Genomic DNA, 27779 nt, shown 5'->3' with positions numbered 1-27779 from the left:
TAGCCCATTCGTTGCAGAAATCAATAGGTTCTCTCACAACCTGACTGCAATCAAACAAGCTTTGGACGTGATATCACCGCGGTGCCGCAAGCTGGACTGACGCGTTTCGCCTCTCCCACAGGGCGTTATCAAAGACAAGTGACATTCTTTATGAACCGAGGGCTGATTAGGGGCGTATAACATAAAATTCTGCCTTTTTTCCATGCCTGGGAAGCCGCCCATAGACATGAATTCTTGTGCTGGGGTATATGCCGCTACTCATGTAAACTTGCGTAAACCGTACACACGTATTTCCTGAACACAGACTTGCGCTTTACGCAGGTTGATGCAAGAACTGGCGTATTCCCCCGCACAGTTGTGCACAGCCATTCATGTCTATGGGTGGCTGTGGGAAGCACCTGGGCTTCCCGGGTGAAGAAGAATGTCAGAAATGTACGCTGTATACCCCTAGTGTGCCCGTGTGCATGGGGCCTTACTGATCACATATCTGCAATGAAATCAATCCTTACAGATTTGTCACTAGACTGGCTGCTGATAGGACAGCAGGGGATCATTATTCTACTCAGTCTATGCTCTTCTGTCAGCAAGCTTCCAGTGTTGCTCTGACAGCACTGTACAGAGCAGCAGAGCCTAATTTGCAGCAATGCCATACCATGCCAAAATGTCATACACTGATCAACCATAACATTACGACAGGTAAAGTGACGAACATTGATCATCTCGTTACAATGGCATCTAAAAGTGGGTGGGATTTATTAGGCAGCAAGTGAACATGTTGTCGCGAAAGTTGATGTGTTGAAAGCAGAAAAAATGGGCAAGTGTACTAATTTGTGCGACTTTGACAACGACTAAATGTGATAAAATTTAGATATGTGGTACAGCGCTCCTAGGGTTGAAGCTTCTTCTTTAACCACTTGCCGACCGCTGCAGGCCGATGTACATCGGCACAATGGCAGCGGTGGGCAAATGGGCGTACCTGTACATTCCCTTCAATTGGCGGAACTAGCGGGTGCCCGCGCGCCACGCACAGCGTGACTGTGCCCGCGGGTCCCGCGGACTCGATGTCCGCCGGTGTCCCGACGATCGTGTTACGGAGCCGCAGAACGGGGAGATGCCTATGTACACAAGGCATTTCCCCGTTCTGCCTTGTGACATGACACAGATCACTGCTCCCTGTCATTAGGAGCAGTGATCGCTGTCATGTCAGTGGTAGCCCATCCCTCCAAAGTTAGAATCACTCCCTAGGACACACTTAACCCCTTGATCGCCCCCTAGTGTTTAACCCCTTCCCTGCTAGTGTCATTTACACAGTAATCAGTGCATTTTTATAGCACTGATCGCTGTATAAATGACAATGGTCCCAAAATAGTGTCAAAAGTGTCCAATGTGTCCGCCATAAAGTCACAGTCACGATAAAAATCGCAGAACGCCGCCATTACTTATAAAAAAAAATTAATAATAAAAATGCCATAAAACTATCCCCTATTTTGTAGACGATATAACTTTTGCGCAAACCAATCTATATATGCTTATTGCGATTTTTTTTTACCAAAAATATGTAGAAGAATACATATCGGCCTAAACTGAGTAAAAAATTAGTTTTTATATATATTTTTGGGGTATATTTATTATAGCAAAAAGTAAAAAAAATTTTTTTTTTTTCAAAATTGACGCTCTTTTTTTGTTTATAGCGCAACAAATAAAAACCGCAGAAGTGATGAAATACCACCAAAAGAAAGCTCTATTTGTGGGAAAAAAAGGAAGTCAATTTTGTTTGGGTTCAACGTCGCACGACCGCGCAATTGTCAGTTAAAGTGACGCAGTGCCGAATAGCAAAAAGTGCTCTGGTCAGGAAGGGGGTAAAATCTTCCGGGGCTGAAGCGGTTAAACGAAAGCCGAACATTTTAGCGGCGCACAGCAAATTTTTGTTTTTTTAGAATACACTATAGGATTGTAACCGACCTGGGACACCTTTGGGCACTCCAAAGAGAATAGTAATGTGGGTGAATAGTGCCCCCTCACCCTCCTGTCAGGCCCTGTTCCCTAGCCACATTCCTGTCTGAATATTGTGCCCGGGTTTTAGGCGGATTAAAAACCGGACACATGATTTAAAACCCGGACTGCCCGGGTGAATCAAAGGTGGCAACTCTAAGCGCTCCCCAATAGTATTGCATAGTAAAATACACTGATAATATATAATACGACAAACTAAGAGCACACTACATGTGAGGCCCTATACAACATTGGAACCAAATACATTGTGTGGAATATATAAACAACAAAAGACACTTATGCCGCGTACACACGGTCGGACTTTTCGTCTACAAAAGTCCGACGGACTAAAGCTGGCTGACAATCCGATCGTGTGTGGGCTTCCCCGGACTTTCAGCGGACTTTCAGCGGACTTTTCCAGCCTCAAATCTGACGGACTTTAGATTTGAAACATGCTTCAAATCTTTACGTCGTAACTCCGCCGGACCCAGAAATCCGCTCGTCTGTGTGCTAGTCCGACGGACAAAAACCCACGCTAGGGCAGCTATTGGCTACTGGCTATCAACTTCCTTATTTTAGTCCGGTGTACATCATCACGTACGAATCCGTCGGACTTTTGTGTGATCGTATGTAGGCAAGTCTGCTCGTAAGAAAGTCTGCCGCAAGTCCGCCAAAAGTCCGACAAAAGTCCATCGAAAGTCTGTCGGACAGGCTGTCGGACTTTTGTAGACGAAAAGTCCGACCGTGTGTACGCGGCATTAGAATAAAACACACCACTGTGATGCCTAAACCAGTGATCATCAGTGATAGGCATTTCCAGTGATAAAAAATAAGTAAGCTTGAAACACAAAAAGTCCAATATAGTGAAGAGGCTAGACCATGGGTCCCATAAAAGGTTCACAGCATTTCCAGTGCCCACCACCATCCAAACTATACGCTCACCTTCATTACTGACCTTCCACAGGTCAATATGCGCCTTCCCCTTTAGGGAGCTAAAGAAACCTCTTGAGGGTGGTTGGATCGTTAGTGATAAATAAATGTCCTGTGACAATCTTATCAGTAGTACTCATAAAGAAATCAGAAAACTTACATAGTGCTGAACCTTTTAAAACCACTTTAACCACTTAAGGCCCGGAAGGCTTTGCCCCCTTGATGGCCAGGCCATTTTTTGCGATACGGCACTGCGTCGCTTTAACTGACAATTGTGCGGTCATGCAACGCTGTACCCGCTGTTTTTTTTACCACAAATAGAGCTTTCTTTTGGTGGTATTTGATCACCTCTGCTGTTTTTATTTTTTTTGCTATAAACAAACAAAAAACGACAATTTAAAAAAAAAAAACATTTTTTTAAAAACTTTTTGCTATAATACATATCCAAAAAATAATGATAAAAAACACATATTTATTCATCAGTTTAGGCCAATATGTATTCTTCTACATATTTTTGGTAAATAAAATCCCAATAGGCGTATATTGATTGGTTTGTGCAAAAGTCATCACGTCTACAAACTATGGGATAGATTTAGGGACTTTTCTTTTGTATTTTTTGTTTTTACCGGTAATGGCGGTGATGTGCGATTTTTAGCGGGACTGCGACATTGCGGCAGATAACTCTGACCCCAAATGACACTTTTTGGGGACCAGTGAAATTATTATATTGATCTGTGCTATAAAAATGCAGTGATCAATGTAAAAATGGCACGGGCAGGGAAAGGGTTAACAGTAGGGGGCGATCAAGGGGTTAACTGTGTTCCCTAGGTGTGTTCTAACTGTAGGGGGGATGGGCTGCCAGGGACAAGACAGGGATCACTGTTCCCAATCACTGGGTACAGAAGATCTCTGTCATGTCATCTGGTAGAACGGGAAATCGCATTGTTTACAAAGGCAGATCCCTGTTCTGCCTCTGTTCTAGGCGATTGTGGGTCACTGGCGGACATAGAGTCTGCTCGACCTGCGGGCAGGCTCCTGCAGCGTGCAACGGGTGCGAGCATGCACTGCCGGCGGAACGCGCCCCCAACTGTGCCTGCGTGAGCCGACATAAACCTATGGCGATTTGCGCAGGAGAGCCAACCTGCTGCTATAACGACAGCGGCTGGTCGGCAAGCAGCTAATAAAAACCATAAGAAATGACAACTCACATTTTTCAGTACACTAGCTCTGGTGCACTCAGATAACATGTGTAGCACAATAAGGGTGTGCAGCCCCCTTAAGGATCGCTTGGATGTAGTACTGGCAACCACCAAACAGGGTGCACTCTTCCTCTGAGGGCGCGCTGACGTCTCCAGGCCCTGCCCCGACTAGTTTTGTCACACTTCACGTGACTTTATCAAGGAGAAACCAAGGACCAAATTGTAATGGCTGCAGGGCTGGTGCAAGGATTTTTGACACCCTAGGCAAAACCTAATTTTGCCGCCCCCCCTGACTTCACCCCCTTTGCCCTGCCCATAAAATGCAGCCTCACCAGCGCCCATCAATGCAACCTCACCTGTGCCCATCAATGGGCCTCACCAGTGCCCATCAATGCAGCCTCACCAGTGCCCATCAATTGCAGCCTCACCAGTGCCCATCAATGCAGCCTCACCAGTGCGCATCAATGCAGCCTCACCAGGGCCCATCAATGCAGCCTCAAAATTGCCCATCAATGCAGCCTCACCAGTGCCTATCAATGCAGCCTCACCAGTGCCCATCAATGCAGCCTCAACAGTGCCCGTCAATGCAGCCTTAACAGTGCCCATCAATGCAGCCTCACCAGGGAGGGAGGGGAGGGGGGTACACACACATCAGTGTGATGACAGATCTGTCTTTATACACCAAATACTTTTACATGCAATAATGCAATCTCAGACAGTGACAGTGTTTCACTCACCAGGTCTGGGGCTCTGCAGACTGCTCTGCATCTATCTGACAACGCGACCCTGCCAGTTCGTGTGCGAGGAACAATTTTAAACCCTGCCTGCCTCGGTGCCTCCTCCAGGTAGGCTCCGCCTGTCACCAAGCCCAGAGTGCCGCTGTCTGTCGCTATAGCACTTGAGTGATGCTGCCGGCGTTGTTCGGGACAGACCAGGAGGGAAGGCGCCCTCTAAGACAGGGGGAGCGGGGCCAGAGGACACAGCATTAGGAATTACATATGGGCAGAGAGGCAGAGCTGGCTGTGGTCATGACCAGCAATCACAGGTCACTGATGACTGATCAGAAGAGCACAGCGGCGCAGGCAGGGGATGTTTGCTTTCATTCATTCGGGAGTCGGGACACAGACACAGTCCCCTGCCGCCGCTGTGCCTCTGACGCTATGTGCGGACGGAGCCTACTGAGACTTAGTTGCTGCAGAGAAAGGAGAGTAGGAACAACAGCGGCCAGGCGCCCTAGGCTGCAGTGCGCCCTAGGCGGCTGGCTAGTTTGCCTAGTTGTAGCGCCAGCCCTGAATGGCTGAACGACTGGGTGAGAGCATATCCAAAACTGCAGCTCTTGTGGGATGTTCCTGGTCCACAGTGGTCAGGATCTAACAAAAGTGGTCCAAGGAAGGAAAACCAAGGCCCGTGTAGTCCAATCCAATAGAAAAGCTACTGCATCTCAGATTGCTGAAAAAATTAACGCTGGTTCTGTTAGAAAAGGTGTCAGAACACGCAATGCATTGCAGTTTGTTGTATGTGGGGTTTGGTAGCTGCAGACCAGTCAGGGCGCCCATGCTGACCCGTGTCCACTGCCAAAAGAGCCTACAATGGGTAGATGAGCATCAGAACTGGACCATGGAGCAATGGAAGAAGGTGGCCTGGTCTGACATATCCAGAAATGGTGGACACAACAAGTTCAAGGTGGTGACTTGGCCTCCAAATTCTCCCAATCTCAGTCCAATTCAATCTGTTGATTGTGCTGGAAAAACAAGTCCGATATATGTAGATTTCCACATGACAACTTACAGGACTTAAAGGATCTGCTACTGACGGCTTGGAGCTAGATATTATCACAGCATCCCTTTAGGCTGGGTTCACACTTGAGAACGCAGCAGCTCACAGCAGGGGTCTGGTGTGTCCCCGTTCACCGTTTCCGGTCCGATTTCAGCCCAAATTTTTGGCTGAATTCGGACCTGAAACGGACCAAAAGGCGCACAGGACTTCTGTGCAATTTGCACCGGAGCCGCTGCAGAGATGTGTGAACCGCCTCCATAGAGAGCCACGCACAATCTCCTGACATGCAAATTGGATGTAGTTAGAACTACAGAACACCTCCCCCTCTTCATACCAGGGAGGGGGAGGTGTTCTGTAGTCCGCAGAGAGACCTGATTACACTGCAACAGAAGCCCTGAGCACAGGAACTTCTGGCAAGATCAACAGGTATTTTTTGCATTTATCAAAAAAAAAAAATTATATATAGTTATATCTCTATATATCTATCTATATATAGGTAGATATATATAGATAGATAGATAGATAGATAGATAGATATAGATAGATAGATATCTATAGCTATCTATATAGATAGATAGATATATATCTATCTATCTATATAGAGAGAGAGAGAGAGAGAGAGAGAGATCTCCATAGATAGATATATAGATAGATAGATATATCTCAAAAAAGCTTTCAGTTTTTTTGACAGAAGAAAAGGGGAGAAATCAGTACAGCTCATTGATAAAGTTTATTTGGAAGTATTATACATGATTATGTAAAACGAGGTCATGAACAAAATGAACACTAGTGTGGTCACTCAGCTCAGCCAACACACCCTTTTATATCAAAACATCCCCACTGTAACAAACAAATTAAATTCACTTCACTGCGCCTTTACATTTCTATGTGTCCTCACTGCAGGAGCCATTTTACTGAAGCCCTAGCTCTATGCAACGGATAGAGCCGGGCGCAGGTAAAATGGCCGCCGCCCCTGGATGCGGGCAGACACAAAGGGGAAGCAGGGGTGGGCGGGGCGATCGGCGCTGATGGTGGGACTGCGGGACGGAGAGATGTGATCGGAGCTGGAGATGTGACCAGAGGGGAGAAGAGGCAGCACTATGATCGGGGGTCCCGGGATCCTACTACTCCCCCTGCTGGCCGGGCTGGGATCTGCAGTGTCAGGTCAGTGCGCTGTGTGTAATGCAGACTCTGTGGTCATCCATGGCACTAAAAGGGGCCCTACACTGACACAGGGGCCCCACAGAGAGAAGTGCAGGGTGTCAGTCTACAGGGGAATAGAGAACAGTGTCTACGGATGACCATATACACCAGTGGCGGCTGGTGCTCAAAATTTTTTGAAAAAAAAAAAACATCAATTGCATCCACTGTGCCCATTAAATTCTGCCACTGTGCCCATCAAATGCTGCCAACCAATCACACCAGCAGGGAATGACATATGGGGGGTACACTGTGTACAGAACACCTCCCAGGTTGCCATATTGCATTTTATAGAAATTACAGAGCCACACTTTGAAAAGAAAAAGTCATTTTTATTAAGGAAAAGTATTTTTTTATCAAAGGAAAAGGAAAGTAATTTTTAATAACATTCAATTATAATATGACTTGTGTCGCAACTGTATATGCTGTATTTATTCGTTTTTTTCTCTGCTAACTTTTTTTTCCCACAAAAGTGGAGTTACCCTTTAAAAAAGAAAAAAAGAAAAAAAAAGTGCAATAAAATAGTAAAAAAAAAAAAAAAATGGCACAAATGTAGGTCCAGCATGTAAATGGTGGTTGCACAACACACATGAGAGATCGCAGTGGACATCAGAGTCAGAGCCGTAATTTACCAAAGCTCACATTTCATTCTAAGGCTACGTTTCCACAAGTGCGACTTCCAAGTCGCATGACAAGTCGTACCCCATGATTTCCAATGAGTACTGTTCATATCTGTGCGACTTCAAAGTAGTCCCTGCACTACTTTGGTCCCACTTTGATGCGACTTGAGGTCCATAGCCCTCAAGAATAAACAGGCGTTGCTTCAAATCGCATTAAAATTGCGGCAAAATCACGAGACTTTCAGGTCGCAATAGTGGAAACCTGGCCTAAAAGGCTTTTAAAGCGTCACCTATTGACAATTTTAGGTACTGTAATTGGTCGCCATTCACAGGCATGCGCAATCTTAGATTTTGACATGTTTGGTATCTATTTACTCAGTGCAATATCGTCTTTTATATTTTACCAAATAATTGGGTATTCTATTGTGCTGTGTGCACTAAAATCTATTTAGGTGCTGTTTTTATGGAAAATTTGCATTTGATAAACTGCTTTACAAATATTGGGTGACATAAAAAAAACTGCAACAGCCACCATTGTATTCTCCGGGGCTTCTGCTTTCAAAGAAGATATAATGTTTGGGAGTTCTAAGTAACTTTCTAGCTAAAAAAAAAAAAAAATGCAGATTTTGTCATGCTGGTAGGTTGATTGGCTCCTGTCTAAATTGGCCCTAGTATGTGTATATATGAATGTGAGTTAGGGGTCTTCGATTGTAAGCTCTTTGACGGCAGGGACTGATGTGAATATGCAATGTAAATGTAAAGTGCTGCGTTCATTGTTGGGATTATATAAAATAACTGTAATAATGTATGCGAAAAAAAAATAAAAAATTGCTCTGGTAGGCAAGTGGTTAAATGAGATTGTACAGGGATTGTAGTGTGTATGGAACTGCTGACCTTCCTGTGTGCGGAGTCCCCTCTGCTCTCCTTATCCGTGTGCTTCGCTCATTATGTTGTTTGTAGTGCGACGCCGCACCGATTCCCAAAAGGAGTTCCTTTACTACTTTTGGCGACTTTGGGATGCGATTTTTCAATAGACGTCTGTGCAGAAAACCGCGCAGATGTCTCTGAAATCGCGCCCCCGATGTCGGGACTGACATGCGGGACTGAAATCGTGCAAGTTCAGCTGAACCACCCTATCTGGTAAGTGGCGCTGTTTGCTTTAACCGCTTCAGCCCTGGAAGAATTTACCCCCTTCCTGACCAGAGCACGTTTTGCGATTCGGCACTGCGTCGCTTTAACTGACAATTGCGCGGTCGTTTTTGACACATTTTTGGGGACCATTGTCATTTATACAGCAATCAGTGCTATAAAAATGCACTGATTCCTGTGTAAATTACACTGGCAGTGAAGGGGTTAACCACTAGGAGGCGGGGAGGGGTTAAATCAGTACTAGGGAGGTGTTTCTAACTGTAGGGGGGAGGGGCTGTGTGTGTGACATCACTGATCTCTGCTCCGATGAGCTATGATCAGTGACACTTGTCACTAGGCAGAACGGGGAGATGCTGTTTACATCAGCATCTCCCCGTTCATGCTCTCCGTGAGACGATTGCGGGTATCCCCGCGGCGATCGAGTCCGCGGGACCCGCGACCCAACTCACGGAGCTCCCGGCCGGCGCGCACGCAATGACACGGCGGGGATTTCAAATGGACGTGTATGTACACGCCCATTTGCCCAGCCGTGCCATTCTGCCGACGTACATCGTCGTGCGCCGGTCGGGAAGGGGTTGATCATTGTTGAACAAAAAAATTGTTTTCTTTAATGCCCTATGAAGTTTGTGTCCGTGTGCCACAATTTACAGCAGTTTATGGATTACATTGCATAGGATTGTTTCTTAGAGTGGAGTTCTGCCGATTTCTTTTTTTTTTTTTTTTAAGTCAGCAGCTACAAATACAGCAGCTGCTGACTTTTAAAATAAGGACACTTACCTGTCCAGGGCGCCCGCGATGTCGGCACCCGAGGCCGATCTCTCCCTCGGCTCTCGGGTGCTGCCGCCGCCATCTTTGGTAAGGGAATCAGGAAGTGAAGCCTTGCGCGACTCGCGCTGCATGATTCCACTGGTCCCTGCTGTCTCCTGGGACGTGTGTGTGTGTGTGTGTGTGTGTGTGTGTGTGTGTGTGTGGGGGGGGGGGGGGGGGGGGCACCGGACGTGGCGTAGATACCCGCGGGTGGCTTGGGTATCTATGCCCGGAAGTGGGAGCAAAATACCTGTTAGGTATCTGCTCCCCCCTCCCCCTCCCCCCCTGAAAGGTGCCAAATGTGACACCGGAGGGGGGGGGGGGGATTCCAAAAAGCGGAAGTTCCATTTTTGGGTGGAACTCCGCTTTAATTCATCACTAGAATATTCTTGAGTGTTTAATCATAGTATTTTATATATTAGTCACAAGTAGCTATTTGCTAACTTTTTTTTTTCACTTTTTTCACAAATTCCTTTTTTATTCACTTTCTTTTGGTTGCGCATTTTTTCTCTTTAGGGCCCTTTCACACTGGGGCGGCGGCGGTAAAACGCCGCTATTATTAGCGGCGTTTTACCTTCGGTATGTGGCCGCTAGCGGGGCGGTTTTACCCCTCCGCTAGCGGCCGAGAAAGGGTTAAATACCACCGCAAAGGGCCTCTGCAGAGGCGCTTTGCCGGCGGTATAGCCGCGCCGTCCCATTGATTTCAATAGGCAGGAGCGGTGAAGGAGCGGTATACACTCCGCTCCTTCACCGCTCCGAAGATGCTGCTAGCAGGACTTTTTATCCCGTCCTGCCAGCGCATCGCTCCAGTGTGAAAGCCCTCGGGGGTTTCACACTGGAGACAATGCAGCGGCACTTTCGGGTCGGTTTGCAGGCGCTATTATTAGCGCATTAGCGCCTGCAAACCGCCCCAGTGTAAAAGGGCTCTTACACATTCTTATGAGATGGTTATTCTGTTTTTTTTTTAGATGCTACACCTGTCTGTTTAAATATTCATTTTGTATATTTGTATCATTTTCATATATACACCATTGGGGTTTAGCGCAGATTGTCTCCTTTATCTACGATTTCATTCCCGCATGTCAGTGTGAACCTCGGCTGAATCGCACTTTTGTAAACACACCGCTACTGGATCGTATTGTACCGAAGCACTGCATTTGCGACCTGCATTTGAGGGTGTCGTTAACATTGCACTGGCCGCCCGCCGTCGTTATAAGGCGGCTGTTTGAAGAGGAATACCGTTGTTATGGCAGCAGACAGCTTGCATAACCCCGGTATCCTCTTCTTCAGCAGGAGGTCCGTTTTCAGATAAAAGTGGTCTCTGCGGCGGATTCGCCGCAAGATCACTTTTATCAGGGGTGGGAGTGTTTTCAAATTACTTTTTTTTTTTTTTAATTGCATGTTAGCGTAAATATGAGATCTGAGGTCTTTTTGACCCCGGGGCTCATATTTAAGAGGTCCTGTCATGCATTTTTTCTTTTACAAGGGATGTTTATATTCCTTGTAATAGTAATAAAAGTGACCCAAAATATTTTTTTAAAAGGACATTGTCAAAATAAATAAAGTCAAATTTTTTTTTTTTAAGGGCCCCGTCTCGACAAGCTCACGTGCAGAAGCGCCCATATGAAAATGGTGTTTAAACCACACATGTGAGGTATCGCCACGATAGTTAGAGCGAGAGCAATAATTAAGACTTCCTCTGTAACTCAAAACTGGTAACCTGTAGAAATTTTTAAACGTCGCCTATGGAGATTTTTAAGGGTAAAAGTTTGTCGCCATTCCACTAGCGGGCGCAATTTTGAAGCGTGACATGTTTGGTATCAGTTTACTCGGCGTGAGATTATCTTTCACAATATAAAAAAAAATTGGGCTAACTTTCCTGTTGTCTTATTTTTTTTTTAAATTAAAAAAAGTGTATCTTTTCCAAGGTTGCTATCTTTTGTAAGACCGCTGCGCAAATACAGTGTGACAAAGTATTGCAACAACCTCCATTTTATTCTCTAGGGTGTTAGAACCCCCAAACATTATATATATTTTTTTCTAGCATAAAAAAAGGAAAATTTATTATCAAATACTTACCGTAATTTTCCTTTCCTGATGGACTCCATGGCAGCCTACGTGTGGGGTTAACCCCGCCTCCTCTCCAATGCTATAGGACCCCATTCCCATAAAAGAGTACTCACCACTAGCTACTGCGTTCCGTAACTAGCCTACTCTATGACCAATGGGTGGGAACTCCGTCTGCCATGGAGTCCATCAGGAAAGGAAAATTACGGTAAGTATTTGATAATAAATTTTCCTTTTTCCTGACAGACTCCATGGCAGCCTACGTGTGGGAAATAACTAGCCGACCACACGGGTGGGTATGTTGAGTCAAACCAAAAATTTTAATTTGCCCTATCAACCGATAGGATTCTCAAAGCAAAGTTTACAGAGGACAATGAAGCAGGCTCAATACAATAGTGAGACATGAAAGTATTGATAGAGGCCCACGAGGCCGCCTTGCATATGGTGTCCGGGGCCACGTGTCGAGCTGCCGCCCATGAAGCCGCCATTCCCCTGGTGGAGTGAGCTGTCACCGCCTGTGGAGGAGCCAAGCCCTTCGCCCTGTATGCTTGTTGAATAGTCTGAACAATCCAAGTAGCGAGTGTCCTAATCGAAGCTTTTTTCCCTTTATTGCTTCCTGAGTGTAAAATAAATAAATGGTCAGAACGTCTGAAGGGAGAAGTTATTCTCAGGTATTCTTTAATTGCTTCCCCTACATCCAGAGGATGAATTTCGGAAGATCCTGGAGACTTAAACGTGGGAAGGACTATTTCTTGATTATCATGGAACACTGAGGACACTTTTGGATTTAAACCCAGCATAGGGACGAGTACTACCCGGTCTGGGAAGAACGTCAGGAAGGGTTCTTCACAACCCAGAGAGCCAATCTCAGAGACCCTTTTTGCCGATGTGACGGCTACTAAAAAGACCACCTTTGCCGAGAAGTCCTTAATAGAGAGCGGGGAAGGCCCGCTAGTACTGAGTCCCGAGATTGAATCCAGAACTAGTGGCAGATCCCATTTGGGGAACCTGGATTTTCTTTGGGGCTTAAGCCTTGAAGCGCCACGAAAGAATTGCCGGATTAACGGATTATTTGCCCAAGAGGACCCTGAGAAGGCAGACAGTGCAGATACCTGGACTCTAAGCGAGCTGATGGATAATGGTAGGTCTAAACCTGTTTGAAGGAAGCTGAGGACGTCTTGCACCTCCGGGTGTCTACAAGACCTGCCGTTAGAAGAGCAGAAATCCACAAACTTGGACCAGATCCTACTGTAGACTTTATTCGTGCTAGATCTTCTTGAGCTCATAAGAGTTGAGATCACTGAGGGAGCGCAACCAAGCGAGATTAGCCTCTCCCTCTCAAGAACCAGACCATCAGTCTCAGTACTGCCGGACATGGGTGCAGAACTGACCCCTGAGAAAGAAGGTCCGGCCTGAGAGGGAGAGGCACCGGGTCCCTGAAGCTGAGCTGGACAAGGAGAGGGAACCATGGCCTGTTCGGCCAGTATGGAGCTATCATCAACACTTCGGCTGTTTCCGAACTGAGCCTCTGCAGGAACCTCAGGATGACTGGAAGCGGTGGAAAGGCATAGGCCTTGTTGAATCTCCAGAGATCCGTCAGTGCGTCCGACCCGAGAGCCTGGCTGCAATGACCTCTGGCATAATATTTCTTCAACTTGCAGTTGTGGCGTGAGGCGAATAGATCCACCTCGGGTTCGATCCCCAGTGATGAGACCCATCTGAATGTCTCCATATTCAGGGACCACTCGTTGTTGTCCAGCTTGGTGCGAGAAAGGAAGTCTGCTTGGGTATTTTGGACCCCTGGGACAAACACTGCCGAGATATTGCATAGGTTCTTCTGTGCCCAGGAAAGGATGGGCTCGACTTCCCGAAGGAGAATGAGGCTCCGGGTACCCCCCTGCCTCTTCACATAGGCGACTGCCGTTGTGTTGTCCATTCTTAGCAATACTGAGTTCCCTTTCAGTAGGTGAGAGAAGGACTGCAGTGCACACCAGGCCGCTCTGAGCTCTAGGACGTTCGAACCCGGGACTGGCAGGCATGGATCCCATTTGCCCTGTGCAAGGTTCGAACCGCAGAGGGCTCCCCAGCCCGTCCCGCTGGCATCGGTCGTAACCGTGATCCAGGCGATGGGAGCAATGGAATGACATGTCAGTAAGTTCTTGCGTTGGAGCCACCAGAAGAGGCTGTTTCTCATTGATGATGTCACCCGGATGACCTGATTCTTGTCCCCTGTTTCCCATTGCTGCAGGAACCCTGACTGGAAGGGACGTAATCTCCACAAGGCCCATTTGACCATGGGAGTCGTGGAGACCATCGTGCCGATGATTATTAGACACTGAGAGGCCTTCAGGTGTGAGGCATGTAGAGCCCGAGCAATTCTGTCCCGGACCACCGGAACTTTCTGTAGTGGAAGAGAAATAGTGCTTCTTACGGTGTCGAACTGTGCTCCCAGATATATTAGGCGTTGAGTCGGAATTAGGTGGCTCTTTGCAAGATTCAGAAGCCACCCGAAGCTGGATAGAGCGGAGATCACCTGCTCCCGGTGGGCCAGCAGCCGCTCCCTGCTTTGAGATAGAACCAGGAGGTCGTCGAGGTAGTGGTAGAGCCGCACCCCCTTTAACCTTATGAGGGCCACCGTGGCTAAGAGGATCTTTGAGAAGACCCGGGGGGAGGTTGTCAACCCGAAGGGGAGGCAAATAAACTGCAGATGCTCCTGCCCTACTTGGAAACGTAGGTACTTGTGAAGCCGCTCCTCTACTGGGACGTGGAAGTAAGCGTCCTTCAAATCGATGGAAATCATCCAATCGTTTGGCTGAATGGCTTGCTGAATGGTCGACAGAGATTCCATCTTGAACTTTCCTTGCTCTATAAACTCGTTCAGGTAGGTCAGGTCTATGACCGGGCGCCAAGAGCCACTCTTTTTTCGAACTAAGAAAAGGGGAGAATATACCCCCTGAAACCATTCGTCCCTGGGGACATGAACAACTGCTCCTTGAGACTTCAGAAGGTCCACATAGGACAGAAGAGCTTTCCTTTGATCTTCCGACCGGGGAAGAAGAGTGGAGACAAATCTGGGGGGAGGAATATTGGAAAAGGTCCATCTGTGACCTGTTGAAACTGTTCTTATCACCCAAAAGTCCGAGATCGAGGCCACCCAGACGTGCCGGAAGAGGCTTAGCCGTGCCCCTACCCGACCCGCCTGGGCGGGCGTAATCTCAAAAGGACTTTGCCTGCTCACGACCACTGGATGTCTGGCCTTTAGCGGACTTGCGAAAGGAAGCTTGACCTCTGCTCCAGTTCTTCCTGAAGTCCCTACCGGGCTTGTAAGAGCGAGCTTCCCTGGAGCGCTCTGGGGAACGTCTTCTAAACTGAGGTTTCTTCCGCCCAAGAAGGCGTCTATCCTGGGGAAGGAAGCCCGACTTGCCACCCGTAGCACGTGACATGGCATCATCGAGTTTATTGCCAAACAGTGAGGATCCCTCGAAGGGAATTTTACACCAGGCCTGTTTGGAAATAGGGTCAGCAAGCCAAGGACGTAACCATAATGCCCGTTTGGCCGTGACTGACGATAGCATAACTCGCGCCAACAGGCGTATCAAATCAATGGATGCCTCCCCCAAGAAGACTGCCGCTAGCTTTAATTCTGCGGCCGCTGAACTTCCCGCCAGTTCTTCCGAAATTCCCTTAAGGAAGGAATCCACATTTTCCGCCCAAGCCTCCATGGCTTTTGACATGGCTGCCAGAGCAAACGCTGGTTTACAGGCCGTGCCTGCCAACCCATAGATTCTCTTCAGATCCTGGTCAATCCTTCTCTCGAGACCATCCTTGAAGGATACCGTATCCTCCAGGGGAAGAGTGACATGTTTAGCCAGCCGCATCAGGGCAGCGTCTACAAGGGGAGCATTCTCTAGGTATTTCACCTCTTCCGACTTGAAGGGGTACAATCTGGAGGTTTTGTTAACCATAGAGGATTTCCTATCCGTTTTGCTCCATTCCTCATCTATAATATCTTTCAGCTCTGAAAGGAGCGGAAAGTTTGAACGTTCTTTTCCGAGGTGTTTGAAGAATTTCTTCTGCTTGGCCGGGGGAGTAGCGGGATCCTCCCATTTAAGGGCCTCTTTGATTGCTTTAATTAAAGGTGACACCATGTTGAAGTCAAAGCCTCCGATTTCCTCTTCCTCCCGAAGATCATCATCTGAGGAATCAAGAGAGGCCGCATAAGGCTGGGGCGTGCCCGGGTCTTCACGGGCCTCATCAGCCGGGGGGCCAGACAGTACCGTAGACTGGCTCAGCGTGTGGGGTGAATCCAACTCTTTCAGGGATTGCTGTACCACACGTTTAACTAGAGATTCCAAATGCTGGGTCTCTGTTTCCTTTTCCCTGACCGCCCGGGCATAGCACCGGTCACATAGTGATTTGCCCTCCGGAACTCTTGTTCCACATCCCCAGCAGGCTCTACGATCAGAGCGGCTGTCATGGCGGTGGGAGCGGTGTCTGGAGGAGGAATGAGATCGTCTCCTCTGGTGGTGGTCTCCAGAAGCAGAGTCTCGTCTGGATCTTGAAGGAGACTGGCGTTGTGGCCTGGCAAGGTCTTTAACATTCTGGACCGGAATCTGAGGGTCCGATCTAGAAGGGCTGGAAAAAAAAAAAAAGCACAATAGGGAAGGGAAAATGATGGGACCGTCATCAGAAAACGCATGTACCATGCGACTGACCTTCCACCCCTCCCCTCTTAAGCACATACCTTGTGCGAGAGGGCTGGCCACTTAAAGGCGGTGAACTATCCATAATTTGCTTCTTCTATAAGAAGTGCGATACAATGCAGCTGGTCTGCAAAAAAGAGAGAAAAAATGGCCTAGATGGGCCAACAAACCAGTAAGAAGGAGTCCGTTGCCCCTAAAGAGTCACAACATCTCATCATATATCAAGGAGAAAATTTATTTATATATATTATATATATTTTTTTTTTTTTTTTTTAATTTATTTTATATTATATTATTTCCCTTTTTTTTTTTTTTTTTTTTAAACTTTGAATATAAAATATATATATTTTTGTTCGTTTTTTTTTTTTTTTTTACAAGTATATGCATTTTTACATTTCCACGCACAAAGTATACCAAAGTGCTCAAAACACTCACCTAAGGTTGACCAGTGCTGGGCATGGGGAAGACCGCTGCACTCCCGTTCACTGCGAGGGAAATCCCACTGTGAGGGAGTCTCAGAGCGGCATTTAAAGCTCCCCGCCCGTGACGTCACCGCCCATGACGCGCCTGCGCCATGGGTCAGCGATCGTACCGCGCAAGCGCGGTTCCAGGGCATTATGCCGTACTGCGCATGCGCGAGCCAAGCCTCGGTCTCGAGGAGGCTATTGCGCATGCGCGAACAGCGAGAACGCCGTACCCGGAAGTAGTGAAGCAGGCTGGAACGCACCAGCGCTCCAGCCGCCATGAGGGGCGGAAAAGGACCCAAAACGACCGGTCTCGCTGATATAGAGACCGGAGATACCTGGGGAAAGACAGGATACATAGAAAACACTGCCATGGAGACAAACATGCTTCCGACCTTGCCAGCCGTTTGGTACGTCCAGAAGTTTTCAGCATACAGAGGCAACCATCCCTCCACCACAAGGGGAAAATCTTCAGCCTCAAACGCTACTCGCCCGCCCGTGGCTGGGCCCTGAGCTGCACCGCAAGAGGTATGCCATAATCCTGGATCCGTCCGACCGGACGTGAACAACTTGAATAGGTCCATTGGAGGAGGACAAAAAAGGAACGCAGTAGCTAGTGGTGAGTACTCTTTTATGGGAATGGGGTCCTATAGCATTGGAGAGGAGGCGGGGTTAACCCCACACGTAGGCTGCCATGGAGTCTGTCAGGAAATAGGATTTTAACTTGTAAAAACCTAGTCTGAAGGTAGCACCTGTGATGCATTTTCCAATAATCTCAATGAGTCCATCAATAAAAAAACTATATATGAAGAATATTCTTTTCATACAATGTAGCACTGTTGAACAATCCCGGGCCAGTTAGTCCCCATCTATATCAGTTAATCTCGATTTTTTTTTTTTATTTTTTTTTATTAATTTTATTTTTTTTATATGTTATTTGTTTTTAACCCTAACTTCAATTGTGGTAGTCATCACTGTATTACAAGTGATGCGGTGAGGATTACATTTAAATTGTTATCTGGTGTGATAAGTATGTGTGGAATATTTTTTTCACCAGCCAAGGTAATTTTGAATGGTGTTGTTTGTTTTTTGTTTTTTTTCCCTTTTTTGTTTTTCATTTTGATCTGTATGTTTTTGCCTTAGAAGGTTGTTTTTCACATTGCAGCACAATGTCACCATCCTGAGCACATGACATTCAACCACCCACCTTTATCACACTTGCATTTATTATGCATTCACATAACATAAACACTCTCACTAATGTTGTCATTTCATTTCTTTCATTCACAACTCATTTCCTTTTATCTTAGGCCTCATGCACACGTGACGCTGGTGCAAACTCTGCTGAACACATGTTTTTAAAAGCTGAAACCGGCGTTTAGAAACACCCGTTTTGCCGCGTTTGCATGCCGCCTTTAGCCGCGTTTATCCGCGTTTTACCACGTTTGCGTCTAGAAGCGTCTGCAGAGCAGAGAATGACATTTTGCGACCCAAATTTGGGGCCCCGTATCTCGGGGCCACTTAGTGCTAGGAAGCCCAAATTTGGTGTGCTAACACAGTGGAACTAGCACTACAACATATTTGGGGTTCCTAGCACCAAGTGGCCCCGAAATATGGGGCTCCAAAGTCGGGTTGCAAAATGTCAAGCACTTCTGCAGCAGAGAATGACATTTTCTGACCTGACTTTGGGGCCCCATATCTCGGGGCCACTTGGTGCTAGGAACCCCAAATTTGGATATGTTATAGTGTTAGTCCAACTGTGTTAGCACACCAAATTTGGGGTTCCTAGCCCCCGAGATATGGGGCCCCAAAGTCGGGTTGTCAAAACGCTTATAAACGCAAACGCAGCTAAACGTGGTACTGGCGTTTAGCCGCGTTTGGCGTCTGAAACATGGAAAACTTTTGCATAGGAACCCATTTTTTTGCTTCTGGAAAAACGAGGTTAAACGCAACTGCCTAAAAACGCCAAAAAACAAGACTGTGCACATGGACACATAGGATAACATTGAATTGAATGTCCAACAGCGTCTCGTGTGCATGAGGCCTTAATTACAATTCACATACAATTGTATTTTACACATGTTTTTCATATGTCACACATACTTATCACACCAGATAACAAAATAATAATATTTGATATAATCCTCACCGCATCACTTGTAATACAGTGATGACTCCCACAATTGAATTTAAAGCGGGGTTCCACCCAAATTTTGAACAATATCTGTATGTATTCTCTTCCTTGCCTAGATGCTGACATGCCGTTTAAAAAAAATTAAAATCGCCGTAATTACCTTTTATTTTTCTATTCTTCTTTGCACTTCCTGGTTCTCCTCCCGTGGGAGTAGGCGTGTTTCTAGCCTCTCCCAGACTCCTGGGAGCTAGTCTCAGGCTTCCCAGGATGCCACTGAGCATGTGCGGGGACGAGCAGTGTATGCTGGGAGCACAGCATTCACCACATCCAGGAAATAAATGCTTGTGGGCTTCAAATGCCCACAATGAAGATGGAAACCGCCTGCAATGAATAATATAAGTTATTCTTTCCGATGAAATCTGACACAGGCGGACATATTACACACAATATGTGAGTATGTAATGCTGAGAAGAAAAGTTTGTGAATGAACTCAAAAAAAAAAAAACGATAGATAGGTGGACCCCCGCTTTAAGGTTAAAAACAAATAATAATATATAAAAAAAAATTGAGATGAACTAATATAACCGCCTTCTGAATGCCCATGTTTTTGGACAGCCAAATGGGCATTTTCAGTGTAAATACCATGCGCCAACTTGAATGGGTGTTCATGTCCACCAAATGTGACCGGGGGGAGGGGTATAATTTTTTTTCCCATTCGGTTGTCTTTTGGGGGGCAACCACAAGTGTAAACAAACCCTAAAGCTGGGTTCACATATATGTGAATTTTATGTGTTTTTAGGAGCATCCAATTCGCATAACATGAATGTGAACAGTTTTCAATGGAGCCAGTTCACACATGTCCGGGGCGGCTGCGGTGCGGTTTGAAAAAGGGTCCTGTACGTTTTGGGTCTGGTTCAGGTGCGAATTAAGGTAAAAATTTGCATCTGATAAATCCATGTTTTTTCCTCTTGCCTTCCAGGTGCAAGCTACTACCCGACCACCCAGTTGGTATGGGTTGAACAGTTTAGATACTTGAACATCCAGGTTGGGAGAGACCCAGCTAGGTTTTCTGACCTTAATATACTTCTGCTGTTGTCCCAACTTCGGGCGAAGAGTGCTGGGTGGTCTTCTATGCCACTGAACCTGTTGGGACGCATTCATCTTCTCAAAATGATCTTTCTCCCAAAATTCCTCTGTCTTTCGAAATTGCCCAACCTGGATGCCCAACTCCATTCTTTAGAGCCGTGAAGCGGTGTATGGGAGACTTCATTTGTTGGGGGGGGGAGCCCTTCCCAGATTTGCAAGGTCAATGCTAATTCTCCCGGTATGTTGAGAATCTTTGAGTCTATTTCTGGGCTGCTATCTTGGCAACTGTTAGGTGGTGTTTTTTTTATGCAATCCAGGGCAAATGCGGTGGTGTGTCTGGTTTCTGGTATCGTACGAGAAAATTTTTCGTGTTTGTCCGATCTAATAATATCGAATAAACTGTCATGATCGGCTCTCGAAAGCTCTGTACTAACGTTTCGATTATTGTACGATCGCATCGAAAGCGGTATTACAGAGATCGGGGTCGCGCCATGTCCTAGCAACACGGCGCGGCCGTTCTGGGATGCCGTTGTCCCAGAACGAGATCCGCACCTCCCCGCTGTCATTTGACGGTGGGCGGGCGGCAAGCAGTAAAAAATCTTCTAATTTTTCAATTTATTTGTAAATCTCTCCATAGCTTCCTCCCCACTGTATCTCAAATATTCTATGTTGTATGTCTCCTCCACTCTGCTGATCCAATCCCTTATTTTGGGGCTCTCTATTTCTTGCCACTTTTTAGGTATCAAACTTTTAGCAGTGTTCATCATATGGGGTATCACTGAATCTCTCTATTGAATTTAAAAAAAGAAATTGCGCTAGGTGTATAAAAATTGTGATTAAGTAAAAAAGGTGAAAAAGTCCTGCTGCTATGCACTATAACCCCGATATAAGGGTACCAAAGACTAGATATAATATAAAGAGTGCAGCGCTGGACATATAACGTAGATGGAAAAATTGTTATTAAACCATGTACTAAAATTTGATCAACAGAATATACAAATAATGACCTATAAAGGTAGTGAATTACTTATGACCATAAACATATAAATAGAAAATAGTGAATTACTTATGACTGTAAACGTATGAAAGAGCATAAAAGTCCAAAGCAATAATTAATCGTGCAATGTGAATAAGCATATGAAATTACAAAAAACCTTGAAAATAAAACTTTTAAAGTGCAAAAAAGTCCAAATCAATAAATTTCCGTGCAATGTGTATTTCAGGGGTGCATCCTCGATGATCGGTGTTGCCCACCACCAGATAGGTGAATGAATAAAAGGCTTACCAGAAAGCCTGTGACCGCCCTTATTCAGGGGGGTCAGAACAGGCTTAGTAGATATGGGAAGACCACCACATGGATACTCCGTTTGATAGATGGATCAATGGACCAGGGCTCCTTGCTAGGTAATTCTCCAGCCAACGACCAATGTGAATACTCTCCCAGCTCCCGTCCTCTCCTAGGGCAGACTTGAAGCTTCCACAGATTCAATATAGGGAGATGTGATATGTAGTTGCCAGAAAGAGATAAAGAAAAAGAGCTCCGCTGGTGCAGATAACTTTGGGTTTCTTTTATTGGCAAAAAATTCCGATATCAGGCATTAAAAAGCAAAAAAAACGAGCAAGATAAGAAAACGACACTACCGCCGTTTGTTTAAAAATCGCGCATGCGCGGTGCGTGCAATGTTGTGACCCTACGGCCGTTTCGTCACAACTGACGTCATCAGGGGTACGCACCGACGCACGCGCATGCGCATTAAATACACAGGCGTCTAGACGGAGGACGCTATGATTGGTTCATACTAGGCTGTGCTTCATATAAGAAATCAGCTGTACAGAAACCTAACATAGGCATAAACCTCTCTGGCCAATCAAGCAAAGGGAACACCAAGCCGACAAACCACGTCTCATCAAGACAACAGCATGTAAACACTCAACCGATGCCATCTAGTGGTTTTTTTGGAAATTTCCCCAAAAATCCAACACGTAACCAAGCTGCATTATAAAGAATGTTAAAGTGGATTGATTAATTAATTAGAAAAATAAAAATAACATAAACATATATATAAAAAATATATATAAAAATATAAAAAACAATTAATTAAAGTCAGGTAACATTATACCTCTATATATGGAATAGATTTATACAGTATATTAGGGAAAAGAGGAAAGGAATAAAACTGAAGCTTGTTAATGCCCATTATGAAAACAACAACATAGCCTACTCCTTACAATAATTATAGGACAATGATAAATAAAAAATAAAGAATATAAAATACTACCCCTATTCAAAATAAGAGTTAAATTAATATATAAAAAAATATATAAAAAATATATATACCCGAGTGGGACATCAACTTATCCAACAACCTCATCTTTCAACTGTTGTTGATAAAACAGTTGATGTCCCACTCTATATTTAAACCATTCGGGGCATGGGAACCAAGCCTAAAGATCCAGTTGGTTTCAGATCTTGATATGGTTCGCTTCCCATTGCTGCCTCGCCAATGTGGAACATATTTTTCTATCCCTATAAAGGTAGTACCACTAGGGTCTCTATTATGCACTTCGTCATAGTGTCTAGAGACACTATGTTTATCGAACCCTTGTTTGATATTAGTAATATGTTCCCCCAACCTTACGCTAAGTTTCCTGGTGGTGCGCCCCACATACTCCAAACCACAGGGGCACCTGAGAAGGTACACCACACACTTGGAGGCGCATGTTATGAGAGAGTTAATAGGGTAAGTGACTCCTGTGCCTGTTGATGTAAATTCTGTGAGCCTTCTCTGGCATACTGCGTTCACTCTACAAACCCTACATCTTCTACAGGTAGGGCTATTCAGCAATACCCTAACCATATTAGAGGTAGGGGTCGGAGCAAGGGATCTCTCCCCCAAACACACTATAATCCATCTCCATCTTGGAGGCAACATAGGGGTGATGAGGCCCACTATGATTATGATGGTGGGCATTACCTCCGCAACCAGAGAGTCCATCGAGGTAGACAGAGATATGGTGAAGGAACAGCTGAACAGGAACAACAAGGTCAGGAAAGGGGAATTAGTAACAGATTTTCCCCTCTGGCACAGACTATGGAGGGATCCATATCTAGTCCAAATGGCAATCAACATATTTTTGGTCCTCCTCAAAGCCAACAAGAAAATAACCGCTTTAGACGGGATTTTCAGGTGGTAGGCAGAGGAAGAACCAAACGAAACGGCGACGCAAGAGAGGGTGCAGAGGGGGGAGGAAACTTCACCCCAAAAAGAAGGAGGCTATAGACACGAATGGGATTATAAATCTAAGTACCAAAGAACTTTCCACACAAGAACTCTTCACCCTAAATAAAGGTTTAAAATTCGTGCCACCGCGGAATTTGAATAAATTCCAGACATTCATAGATGTGCAGAAATATACTCGTAAACTCAACATTAAACGGTATATCTTAAGTAATCCATCTAGACAATTAGCCAGAGAGGCTTCTACAGTGGTGCATTCGGGTTTGTCGAATGCATCACTGTTTAACCCTCCTGGAAACTCAGCACCGAATGTCGCCATATTTAGGGATTTAGTACTGAAAGATTTAACCAATCTAAGAATGAAAACAGTACAACCTGAATATGACGTTAGAATTGGAATTGAGGCTCTATGCAGAAGGAAAGACATCATTATACGCCCCGCAGATAAAGGCGGAGCCATTGTCATCCTGGACAAAGACTCTTACAATAATGAGATGCAGAGAATCCTTTCTGATGCAGACACCTACTTACCCCTGCAATCTGACCCAACTCTCAGTTTTAAACGGGAGTTGAAAGGTTTGATTGACAAGGGGTACAATATGGGGATTCTCAATAAAAAAGAGAGGGAACATCTTATTCCTCTGGCCCCTAGGTTGCCAGTTATGTATATCTTGCCAAAGATTCATAAGACTTTGGTTAACCCTCCGGGAAGGCCCATCATCAGTGGTATAGATTCCATCACTTCACGTGTTGGTAAATATATTGATTTTTACCTGCAGCCACTGGTGATGGGCACCCCCGCTTTCCTTAAGGATACCAAACATGTCCTTAATATATTGGGTAGCATAGAGTGGAAAGATACTTATATGCTAGTGACGGCGGATGTCGCGTCGCTTTACACATCCATATCCCATCGATTGGGTCATGAAGCGGTGCGACATTTCCTTTATCGTGACTCCAACATCTCCATCACACAATGTAATTTTGTGATGGAGCTATTGGACTTTTCGATGGCACACAATCATTTCTGGCATAACAACAAGCATTACCTACAAACAAGGGGAGTGGCCATGGGAGCGAAATTCGCTCCATCTATGGCTAACCTCTTCATGGCCAAATGGGAGGAGGACATAGTCTTTTGTGATAAACCTTCCCAACTGATTTTGTGGAGAAGATTCATTGACGACGTCCTATTTATTTGGGACGGCGACTCTGAATCTTTGTCCAACTTCCTCCTTTCCTTGAATGGAAATGATAGGGGTATAGCTTTAACCTATGAGGCTAGCTCGGTACAGATCCATTTTCTGGATCTATTAATTACTATAGTGGATGGGAGAATTACTACATCCACTTTTTTTAAATCTACCGATAGGAACAGTTTTATTCCCCTTAACTCTTGCCATCATCAATCGTGGCTATCCGCTGTCCCTAAGGGCCAATTTTTACGTCTGAGGCGGAACTGCTCAAATCAAGATGAGTATTTTAGAGAGGCCTCATCCCTTAAATTGAAGTTCCTGGATAAAGGCTATGAGGCAACTATGCTAGAAACTTTAATCGCGGAAGTCGGAAATAGAGAACGTATGGAACTTCTAAGAGATAAACCCCCTCAGGTTAACAACGGTGAGGACTTTAATTTGGCTTTTCTTACCACTTATTCCAGCCAACATTGGGCCATTAAGAAAATTATTAAAAGACACTGGCCGGTCATTAAAAACGACCGTGTTCTTGGCCCCTTACTGCCTAATAATCCCCGTATCTTATTTAGAGGGGCTATGAATTTAAGACACACTTTGGCACCTAATGTCCCTGATCCACCTCAGCGGTCGACCTTTTTTGGCGACCTAAAGGGTTTCTCTCCCTGTAGAAGATGTAGGGTTTGTAGAGTGAACGCAGTATGCCAGAGAAGGCTCACAGAATTTACATCAACAGGCACAGGAGTCACTTACCCTATTAACTCTCTCATAACATGCGCCTCCAAGTGTGTGGTGTACCTTCTCAGGTGCCCCTGTGGTTTGGAGTATGTGGGGCGCACCACCAGGAAACTTAGCGTAAGGTTGGGGGAACATATTACTAATATCAAACAAGGGTTCGATAAACATAGTGTCTCTAGACACTATGACGAAGTGCATAATAGAGACCCTAGTGGTACTACCTTTATAGGGATAGAAAAATATGTTCCACATTGGCGAGGCAGCAATGGGAAGCGAACCATATCAAGATCTGAAACCAACTGGATCTTTAGGCTTGGTTCCCATGCCCCGAATGGTTTAAATATAGAGTGGGACATCAACTGTTTTATCAACAACAGTTGAAAGATGAGGTTGTTGGATAAGTTGATGTCCCACTCGGGTATATATATTTTTTATATATTTTTTTATATATTAATTTAACTCTTATTTTGAATAGGGGTAGTATTTTATATTCTTTATTTTTTATTTATCATTGTCCTATAATTATTGTAAGGAGTAGGCTATGTTGTTGTTTTCATAATGGGCATTAACAAGCTTCAGTTTTATTCCTTTCCTCTTTTCCCTAATATACTGTATAAATCTATTCCATATATAGAGGTATAATGTTACCTGACTTTAATTAATTGTTTTTTATATTTTTATATATATTTTTTATATATATGTTTATGTTATTTTTATTTTTCTAATTAATTAATCAATCCACTTTAACATTCTTTATAATGCAGCTTGGTTACGTGTTGGATTTTTGGGGAAATTTCCAAAAAAACCACTAGATGGCATCGGTTGAGTGTTTACATGCTGTTGTCTTGATGAGACGTGGTTTGTCGGCTTGGTGTTCCCTTTGCTTGATTGGCCAGAGAGGTTTATGCCTATGTTAGGTTTCTGTACAGCTGATTTCTTATATGAAGCACAGCCTAGTATGAACCAATCATAGCGTCCTCCGTCTAGACGCCTGTGTATTTAATGCGCATGCGCGTGCGTCGGTGCGTACCCCTGATGACGTCAGTTGTGACGAAACGGCCGTAGGGTCACAACATTGCACGCACCGCGCATGCGCGATTTTTAAACAAACGGCGGTAGTGTCGTTTTCTTATCTTGCTCGTTTTTTTTGCTTTTTAATGCCTGATATCGGAATTTTTTGCCAATAAAAGAAACCCAAAGTTATCTGCACCAGCGGAGCTCTTTTTCTTTATCTCTTTCTGGCAACTACATATCACATCTCCCTATATTGAATCTGTGGAAGCTTCAAGTCTGCCCTAGGAGAGGACGGGAGCTGGGAGAGTATTCACATTGGTCGTTGGCTGGAGAATTACCTAGCAAGGAGCCCTGGTCCATTGATCCATCTATCAAACGGAGTATCCATGTGGTGGTCTTCCCATATCTACTAAGCCTGTTCTGACCCCCCTGAATAAGGGCGGTCACAGGCTTTCTGGTAAGCCTTTTATTCATTCACCTATCTGGTGGTGGGCAACACCGATCATCGAGGATGCACCCCTGAAATACACATTGCACGGAAATTTATTGATTTGGACTTTTTTGCACTTTAAAAGTTTTATTTTCAAGGTTTTTTGTAATTTCATATGCTTATTCACATTGCACGATTAATTATTGCTTTGGACTTTTATGCTCTTTCATACGTTTACAGTCATAAGTAATTCACTATTTTCTATTTATATGTTTATGGTCATAAGTAATTCACTACCTTTATAGGTCATTATTTGTATATTCTGTTGATCAAATTTTAGTACATGGTTTAATAACAATTTTTCCATCTACGTTATATGTCCAGCGCTGCACTCTTTATATTATATTGAATCTCTCTATTGCCTGATTGGGATTTCCACCCCGTGGAACAGACTCGTCCACGGCTCTTCAGGTATTGCTATGTTGGTGATCTCCCCTATATATTGTAAAATCTCCTTCCAATATTTCCTAATATTTGGGCATTCCCACCAAATATGGGCCACGGTTCCTACTTCCTTACAGCCTCGCCAACACTTCGCCAACACTCCGACATTTTCCCTAATTGATATTTACATGCTTTATCAGGAGTTATATACCACTTTGTCAGGCATTTATAGTTAATTTCACCGTTTTATATCTACAGATGAACTGTGTACCAATTTCAAAATTTTCCCAATATTTTGCTTCTTTCCACGTGTCCCCAATTCTTTCTCCCGTTTTTTTATTTTTTTTTAATATATGGCGGGATATCCAGCCCCTCTGCTGCTATTAGATCCGGGATATGCTGTTTCTAGTTTTCTCCGCTGTGCATAACTGCTCAAATGGTGTGAGATCATCCCCAGATCTTATTGGTTGCGGCACAGTCGCTTCAGCTGGAGATATCGCCATTCGTTGACCTCCTCCATCAATTCTTTTTTGTGTTTTTAACTTCTTGTAGTGTACTAATTCTCCCCTCTTTTTATTATGTCTCTAAGTTGTG

At 45.0% G+C, this 27779-nt stretch overlaps 1 protein-coding gene across 1 annotated transcript in view; it reads left to right on the top strand.

The window, feature by feature from the left end:
• Positions 1 to 6873: 6873 nt before the first annotated feature.
• Positions 6874 to 27779, top strand: part of LOC141129245 (interferon alpha/beta receptor 1-like) — an 86130-nt gene continuing 65224 nt past the window's right edge. Inside the window, exon 1 of the mRNA XM_073617155.1 lies at positions 6874 to 7061. Within this exon, the coding sequence (XP_073473256.1) occupies positions 6998 to 7061 (64 nt within the window). The 5' untranslated portion in view covers positions 6874 to 6997. The remainder of the gene's footprint in view (positions 7062 to 27779) is intronic.

The sequence above is a fragment of the Aquarana catesbeiana genome, linkage group LG02, assembly GCF_042186555.1.
Source record: "Aquarana catesbeiana isolate 2022-GZ linkage group LG02, ASM4218655v1, whole genome shotgun sequence".
NCBI classification, from domain to species: domain Eukaryota; kingdom Metazoa; phylum Chordata; class Amphibia; order Anura; family Ranidae; genus Aquarana; species Aquarana catesbeiana.
The sequence above is the reverse complement of the archived record's forward strand: the minus strand, read 5'-3'. Positions and strand labels throughout refer to the sequence as shown.